The sequence below is a fragment of the Monopterus albus genome, unplaced genomic scaffold (assembly GCF_001952655.1).
Source record: "Monopterus albus unplaced genomic scaffold, M_albus_1.0 scaffold142.1, whole genome shotgun sequence".
Classification (NCBI taxonomy): Eukaryota; Metazoa; Chordata; class Actinopteri; order Synbranchiformes; family Synbranchidae; genus Monopterus; species Monopterus albus.
In genome coordinates, this window is record NW_018128022.1 from 203,478 (window position 1) to 212,611 (window position 9,134).

General features: G+C 40.6%; 1 protein-coding gene across 1 annotated transcript in view; it reads left to right on the plus strand.

Moving 5' to 3' along the window:
- The window catches only part of lbr (lamin B receptor), a 21,008-nt gene extending 14,522 nt beyond the window's left edge, over positions 1 to 6,486 (plus strand). Inside the window, exons 12-15 of the mRNA XM_020614082.1 lie at positions 583 to 751; positions 1,036 to 1,116; positions 1,557 to 1,679; positions 4,715 to 6,486. Of these exons, the coding sequence (XP_020469738.1) occupies positions 583 to 751; positions 1,036 to 1,116; positions 1,557 to 1,679; positions 4,715 to 4,875 (534 nt within the window). The 3' untranslated portion in view covers positions 4,876 to 6,486. The remainder of the gene's footprint in view (positions 1 to 582; positions 752 to 1,035; positions 1,117 to 1,556; positions 1,680 to 4,714) is intronic.
- The last annotated feature ends 2,648 nt before the right edge of the window (positions 6,487 to 9,134 follow it).

The window sequence follows — 9,134 nt, forward strand, 5'->3', positions numbered from 1 at the left end:
TATATATATGTATATGTATATATGTGTGTGTGTGTGTGTCATAAGTTTTTATGAGCAGTCTGAAAATGTCGCTCCACATTTCCTTTATTTGGAATAAAGATGGTAGATCAAGCATATGCACTTCAAATATGACCGTTAAAAAAAAAAATAAAGTCCTCCTCCCATTCCACATGGAAGTGGTAAGTTTTCAGTTTCTTACTTCGACTCATTTTATACCCTTTCTTTAGTAGAAGTAAATTGGAAGGCTGACAAGGTAGTTGGCTCAATGGAGTTTTGCATTAGCTCCTGCGGTTGACTGCGCATGCTCAGACTGGCTGCCCTGCATGTCAAATGCAAATGTCATAGGGAGGATGGATGATAGGCTAACATTTTTTTTTGAATGGCATGCAATCTATCAACACTGCCTTTGTGATCGACGTATTGGACACCCCTGACTTAGACATTTCATCAAATATTGCCCAGAGGGAATAGATAAAACACATTGATAATGACGAAAATAATAACACTGTCTGGTAAAGAGCTTGTTAAGCTAAAATTTGTTTAGACCAAATGAAAGAGGACTGTGTCTTTTTGTCTCCTCAGGAGGCCATCCTGACCACCATGGACTTCATGCATGATGGTTTTGGCTTCATGTTGGCTTTTGGTGATCTGGTGTGGGTTCCCTTCACTTACACCATGCAGACCTATTATCTGGTCAACCACCCCAACCCCCTGAGTGTCCCAGCACTTACAGTCATCATCATACTCAAACGTGAGTAGGCACAGAGCATCAGACTGAATTTACTGCTGCAGTCAAGGTTTTGAATTATTCATAGCTGAATTTACTGGTCATTGTTGTTGCTTTATCTAGAGTCTTGCAAAGATATCCATTTAGTAATCTCACAAATGTAAACAGAAGGTCATTTTAGATCATTAACAAACAGGTGCAGCTAATATTTCAGTGGTAAGGCCACATTTTTTTTGGTTCAGTAGTGTATATACTGAACTGTTTTAATCACGTGGATCTTGATACAGACATTTTGTTTTCTTTTTCAGTCGTTGGCTTCTACATCTTCAGGAAATCCAACTCTGAGAAGAACGCCTTCAGGAGAAACCCATCAGACCCCAAACTGTCTCGTAAGTTCTTCTGCAGGCTTAGAGCTAATTATGTCTTAGTTTTGTGAGGTGAGATGACATCTTTCCTTGCACATTTCCTTCTTTCCTTATAAGGGAATATTTTAATGTGGAACAGCCATTAGAATTACCAATGTTTGAGAACTGTATTTTTCATGCCAGAGTTTTCGGTGACTGAATTGTCAACAGTGGTGGAAACAAGCGGCAGAATGTTGTTAAAGTACAACAGCAAGTAGTAGTACTTGATTAATACTATCTTTAAAGTGAGCATTACCTACTGTTCCCTCTGTCCTGTCCTTATGTGAAGTCAGTATGTGGAAGGTCCTCTCACACATGCCAAATGAAATGAAGAACTTGTAATCAAGTTGAACATATACTTTCCATTTCTATTGTTATGTTCTTTTATGTTTTGCTGCCAACCTCTGTCTTTCTGTTTTCTCCAGATTTGAAGACGATTCACACAGCTACAGGAAGAAATCTCTTGGTGTCTGGCTGGTGGGGCGTGGTCCGCCACCCAAACTACCTGGGAGATCTCATCATGGCTCTGGCCTGGTCCCTGCCATGTGGTGAGTTGGCTTCACATTTACACCACAAGTAATCAAACACTAAAAGCACTATTTATATGAATCGAGGTGCGGGTTGAAGATTGCACAGTAGGCACCAGTGGCCAGGCAGCGCTTTATTTATTTTATTGCTGGGACACATACGGAAACATGATACAAGCCTTTAATGTAGACATGCACCGATCAATCGGCCGAACTTGGAACATGCTGGTTTTCAGCATTATCTGCCTTAACCAGCTGATCACTATGAGATTTCCAGTTCTGTGCCGCTCAGATTTAGAGGCACAGCAGTCCCTGTCACACAGTAGCATAAACCGAAACTGTAGTGTGCAGCGTGTAGCATCTCACATGCACTTCAAGAAAGACTCGCACTCGTGTCTTTACCAGGCACATGTTCACTCACGCATTGAAAGCCCGTGTAGTCGAAAAAGTGCACAGAGGAGCTAATGGAAACACTTGGAGAAATAGTTCACAGTGAGGAACCTACTGCCTACACATGAAATGCATGTATATGTACAGTGTATCCCATCCATGGTAAAACACAGCAAATACAAACTACACTCACTTCAAAATGAACTGTGTGCTCAGCAGGACTGATGTAATTCAAAATGTATTTAATTCAGTGGTATTTATATCATGCCAAATCACAGCAAAAGTAAGGCCTTGACCTTTGTAAAGTGTCTAGACTGTGTGTGGAGGTAAGCCCGACAGTATCCAGGTGGTATTGCCCCAATTCCTGCGCAAGCTCTGGCTCCTTCCCTACCAGAGAGGTGACATTCCGGCCGACTTGCGTTGCACCCGACCCCGATTCCTTTCCCTGCAGGTAGTTGGTCCACAGGGCGGTGGCCCCATGTCACTTCTTCGGGCTGTGCCTGACCTTGCCCAACCATGCCCCATGGGCCAAGACCTGTCCACGAGATGCTTGTAGGCGAGCTCCCCTCTCAGGACTGGCTTCAGGAGTGTTCCCAGGTTTTCCTAATCTGGGCAGTGTAGTGCAAATTGAAATTGCCATTTAATTAATTAATTTGTTACTAAATTATATAACATCTGTCACTACATGTCTGACAGCCCTGTCCATGTAATTTAGTAAAACATCTGGCCTAACTGATTAATGTGTTTCCTTTCATACGTCCATTATCTATACCGCTATTCCTGAATAGGGTGTAGACAAACAACCACACACATTCACACTCATTCCTAGGGACAATTTAGAGTTGCCAGTCAACCTAAGCTGCATGTCTTTGGACTGTGGGAGAAAACCGGAGTGCCTGGAGAGAACCTACGCAGGCACAGGAAGAACTTGCAAACTCTACACAGAAAGGCCTCAGGTCAGCTGGGGCTGTGAGGCAACAGTGCTAACCACTGTGCCGCCCTGATTAATTTGATCATCATGATCAACATTGTACATAAACTCTTTATATGGTCAAGACCAGAAAAGTCTGAGAATGCAAAATAAAATACAAATTCACCTTTGTATTACAAATATAATTACTTAAATGAAATTACAAATTAAGATGATATAAATCGCAACGAAAACACCACAATACACCATCAAATTGGCATCAAACAAACTAATTCATTAATGTTTTTACTTGTTAAATATCACTCACATTTATGTTTATAGAAGGGACTACCTTTGTGGTTTGGAAGCTTATTTTGCTTCGTTAACATCAAGGAGATGTACAGTTGTTTCTTTTATGAAGGTTAATTTAAGTAGAGTTGACATAAGGATCTATACTCATGTATATAATTGATCTCAATAGCAGCATGTGCATTTGCCTTACAGATACAGTGATCAAGCCAAGGTGTACTATGCAAAGCTTCACTAATATAAGTGAAGCTATTTTAAGGCAAGGCGTGCATTAGACAGACGGATCGGTGCGGTAATGCGCTCTCTGTACCAGTCCGTTGTGGTGAAGAAGGAGCTGAGTCGTAAGACGAAGCTCTCAATTTACCAGTCGATCTATGTTCCTACCCTCACCTATGGCCATGAACTTTGGATCATGACTGAAAGAATGAGATTGCGGATACAAGCAGCAGAAATGAGTTTCCCTCGGAGAGTGGCTGGGCCCGCCCTTAGGGATAGGGTGCAGAGCTCAGTCACCCGTGAGGAGCTCAGAGTAGAGCTGTTGCTCCTCCACGTTGAATGGAACTTGGGCACCTGTTTAGGATGCCCCCTGGGGAGGTATTCCGGGCATGTCCCTCCGGGAGAAGGCCTCAGAGCAGACCAAGGACACGTTGGAGAGACTTTGTCTGGGAACGCCTTGGGGTTCCTCCTGAGGAGCTAGAGGAGGTGTGTGGGGAGAGGGAAGTCTGGGAGGCTCTGCTCAGGCTACGAGCAACCCAGTCTCCTGTTTCCTTGTTTTTTTTAAGTCAGAGTAGCTCTAACTTGCACCTCCAATCTGTTTCTTTGATTGGACTGCAGGTTTGTTATCTCCGGTTAACTTTGTTGATGTCGTTACTCTTATGGTTCATATACTTGGATGGGAATACCAGATGCTCTGGCCTCACCCAGCCACTGGGGTTGCGTGTGCCAGTCCTTAGCCCAGATAAAATGGGTGGGTTGCATTAGGAAGGCCATCCGGCACAAAGCCTGTGCCAAATCACATATGTAGATCATCAATATTCCCTGTGACAACCCCTGAATAACCATTATTGTAACTTTGAAGTTCTGGCCATTTTTCAATGACAACCTTCCCATAAATACAGTTAAACTCAAAGGGTGCTTTTCCTGCCACTACATGAGAATCAGCCATGTTTACTCTGACTTCCAGGCATAACCTTGTTCATGCAATTTGTCCACTAGTTTAGCTAAAATGAATTGGATTAGCAAAACATGAAGGTTATGGGTTTGTGGGACTTTGCTGGAGATGTCTGATGGCGTGGTAATTTGGGTTTTGCATTGACAAGTTTACCACCTAACATGAACTTATTGAATAAATGCTGTGATCAGACTAGAGCATTGTTGTTTATAGTATCTATTCAGTCAAATAACTTGCTCCTGTCCTCCTCTGACCCTTTGCTATCAATATCTGCAGGCTTCAGCCACCTCCTGCCATGGTACTACATGATCTACTTCATCATCCTGCTTGTGCACCGAGATTCCCGTGACATGAGCGAGTGCAGGCGGAAGTATGGCTCGGCGTGGGACGAGTACTGCCGAACTGTTTGCTATCGAATCATTCCCTGTGTGTACTAAAGAACCAGATGTTGGGCACTCCCAAGCTGAGGCCTTTTTCTGATTTGACTTTTTAGAATCTCTTTTTAAACCAAGACTTCTTACGATTTTATTTCTGGACTTTAGGAGCTACGATGCATTGAATTTTTAGATGAAAAAGACAGTCGTGATTATGGACTGTTTGAAGAATTTTTTTTTTTTTTTGCAGAAAATGCTTCAACATCTTTCTTTGAAAGCTTACAGAATGGGAGGCCTCTGCTAGGAATGTCTTGTTAGGATGTATATATTTGTATATACACATTTGTTTTTATACTTCAAGAATAATGCGTCATGTGTACTTCTTGCGAGGTTTTGCTATTAACTCATATTCAAAATGTTGTAATATCAGCTTCACTATTATGAATAATTTTATAAGTAGGCCTTCCTACTATAATTATACAGCTTGTGTATATTCTGATATGGGTAAAATGCTCTTCTTTTTTTAATGACCTGTACAGTGAAACGAAAACTCTTCTCAGGACCCAGAATTTTGTCAGAGTTGAATTAGAAATATTTTGTCTTAATGATTTTATGTACAATTTTATAGGGATATCTAGTTTTGACTTGAGCACAATTATTTTTTTGAAGTTTCAAGAAAAATGCATTAAGGCATTAAGGAATTCTAGTTTCACCAGTTCCAAAGTGTATCTGATGTGGCTTTACTACCTCAGGTTCACTGACTCTCCAGTTCTCCCCTCTCCATGTCCTCTGGGAGGCACTGTAACTGAGCGAGATGTGAAGAGGGAAATGAGTTTGTCATTTCTGCAGTGTTGGTGTTTCTTTGCAACAAACAGAACCTATCCACATCACCGATGTGTCATGTCTTTTGAGTGGATACTCCAAATTGTTTTATTTTTCCCCAGTTATTTCCTGTGTTTTGTGGTGTTGAAGAAACCATCTTGTTTTCACCTATTTAAGCTTTAACTTTCCAGGTCATATAACGATTACCATTTGAATGAAGTTTAGACTGTGAAAACATGCAGCGCCATGGTTTGTTTTAGCATTTATTAATGTGTGCATTTGCAGACTCCAGGAATGTATTTTACAATACACAAGTAGCAATACATTAATTGGGTAGCATTTTTCTGCTGTGCTGACTGAATAGCCTGTAAATATTTTGTTTTTTAAAATCATGTTTTTCAGTAAGAGAAGTGAAAGTAGTAGTAGTAGTAGTAGTATGAGTAATGTTTGTCGATAGATAAATTTTCATTTGAGTTTTTTAAGTTATACTAATTTTGACCACTGTAGCTATGTTTACACCTAGATCTGCTTGTTTCTGGGAAATTCTTCAAATTGTATTAAAATAAATGTAGAGTAGTTGCTTGATTGAAGAAAAATTGTTTTATACTTGAGGTGCCACCATCCTGTATGGCCAAGGACTCATTTTCTCAATGTTATGGTGGTAAACATCTCTCCTTAGTCTGTGAGTTGAAAGTAATAAGTTGGATGTATTTTGATATATGACAGCAATTAATGGCAAGTTAAAAAGATCAGGCACGCTGCCACTGAGCATGAATCAAGTCTGACAGTGGCTGGAAAAAGATTCTCTGTACAAATGTTGCAGCAAAAAATAAAGATTTACAGTATTCCCTTTTTGTGGTGTCTGTGGACTTTGTTCAGAAAGAAGCTCAGTGTGTTATATGAAAATCAGTTTTATTACCTAGGACACTACATTGTTTTCCTGAATAAAATGCACACATTTAAGCCTTGTTTTTTTGTTGTATCATAGTAGTTTTTGTTTGTAACACCCATCAACTGTATAAAATAAGAATGCTATAATGGCTGCCAGGAGTGAAGCCTTGATGTCCCCCTGTTTGCTGGCTGCAGTGTAGGTCATAAATCCTGCCCCCTCCATGTCAGAGGATAAGACATGAGCCAAACTAAAAAGGTTCTCTAATGCCAAGATGGCAGAATTTGATTTGCCCCAGTATTACACTTTCTCCTTAGAATCTGTTTCCTTAGTTTCCTGGAGACAAAATCATTTATGACATCACTGTAAAAGATCCGATGTCCAAATTACTAATTATCATAAGTCTACGCGGTCTTTCTTGTGCCATTAAAGGTTGTTAGGTATTTTTAGTCAGATAGATATTGGTTAGAAACTTGATGTATTAGAAATGTTTAGAGTAGACAGGATGTCTAGCTTAGGCTGTTAAATGTTTAGTCATGCTCATGAGTTTTTGCAGGTTGCTTATGGTCAAGGATAACTAGAGAGAAAGTTAGATTGTTAGAAGACAGGATGGTTATTATTATTATTGTTATGTGTTTAATCGTAATCGTAATCATAATATTTTCTTATGTTTAATGTCATCACATGTCACTAGATGTCATGTCAGAATGTTTTTAGCTACACACCACTTAATCAACAGACACACACACACATTGATTTACTTCATGTTTTGACTACTGCCATGGCCAGCTGCAAAGCTGGCACCAGGGACACGTCACGGTTGACGTTCCTGTGTAGTATGGGGCTAGCCCAACCGAAGAGATAAATGTATAGGCCTGTTGTGGTTCGGGGTCTTTCATCCTTCAGCTGCCTGCGTGCATGTTGGAGGTGCAAGATACCTGAGTGTGTAATGTTAATTTTTACCTGTGTTCATGGAATAAATCAGCACTGTTTTGAAGTTACTTGGACTGTCTTGTCTCTTAGAGTTAGCGTGGCTAAAAGAATCAGAAGACTACAAGGTTTTCAATAGTTCTGCTCTATGGATGCAGCAGTCACAGGGAGAGTGCAGGCTCTCCAAAGAGCTGTCCAATGATGTGGGTACAACTCACAACATCTCATTTTGAGAGAGGTAAGTGAGAAGCTCAAATGTGGTCATCTTTGCTTGGAGGAGTTCTGGAAGGCTCTTTATCTCTGCACCCAGTGCACTTCTATAAACATCAGCCTCTTCTCCAAGAAGCTTACGCTATTCATGCCATGTCTGTGCATCACGCTGGCTACTTCCACTCTCTTTATGGTTTGAGGAACGCAATGTCTTCTCCTTCCGCCTGTTCATTTGTTCACAAATCTCTTTTACTGAGACCTGTGCATCCTTACAACCACTTATATCCAGTTACTGATTAAATCATCTTAGTTTTTCTGAAAGAGGGCCTCTACAACATTGAACTGCATGTTGACATGTGGAGAGAATGTCACACCGGACCACACAGCAAACTTGAACTCTAAATGATCCAATTTCTTCAGCTGTGGAGTCATTAGGCTGTTCCTTGTCTGACTTCTACCACAACTTCTCTCACCTCATCTTTTTGGTAGCATAAAGGTTAGCATAACTCTCCTGTCATGTGTCACTCCAGGACTGGAGTGTGATGTCCACATGCTACTGCAACATGGCCCACCTTTGATGAGAAGAGGCTGTCAGGTTTTTCTACATTTCCAAAAGTGGCATGTTGTAACAGCATCTGAAACATTAGATTTGTATGTGCACCACAAGGCACTTAATAATCACATGAATCTTTTTGCCTAGTCTGCACACCTTTATTTCTGCACCACTCTCATAAGACTGTGCCTACAGTTGTGGAAACGGATGTTCAATTCTTCAAGCTTGTTAAGAATTAGAGTGGACAGCCCAGACCAGTCAGGAGCTGTGAGAAGATGTGTTTCTTTATCTCTGGTGTTTTGTCCAGATTTACAATGCGCACGACAACAAATCTGTGATTAATATCTAGAATGTAATCCAATATTATGCATAACATTTAGAATCACCATTTTATCCTGCATTTTGTCAGTGACACAACTTATCAGCTCATTTTGGATTGTTTTCCACAAGTAACCTATGTGATAATGCTGTGTCACTAGCGATACACAACTGTTCCAGCTTCTGATCACTTCTGAATGCTGATTTCCATTACTGTGGCAGGATGAGAAGTATATTTTTTGTATTCAAAACCAGTGCAACACCTGGCTGATACAGGTCACATGATTTTCAGTGTGGTGAAGCAAGTTTACGAAATATCCTGCTGCGATCAGCAGATGTTCTATAATATCTAATGACATCTGTGAGTTTAAACAGAGATGGCAAATTTTATCTGCCTGTCAGAGAGTCTGAGTTATTTGGTGGAGAACAGCACCATCTTGTGGCAGAAAGAGCTCATGTCTAAATCAAGGGAGAGTTTCAGTACACATTCACATGGAGCGATTAGATGAGAGGTTTTAAACTAGATTAGGTCACAGCAGTTTCTATCGCAGAAACATCTGTCTTATTAGAAATTATTCTTGGTCGCAAATCTAGCCATTT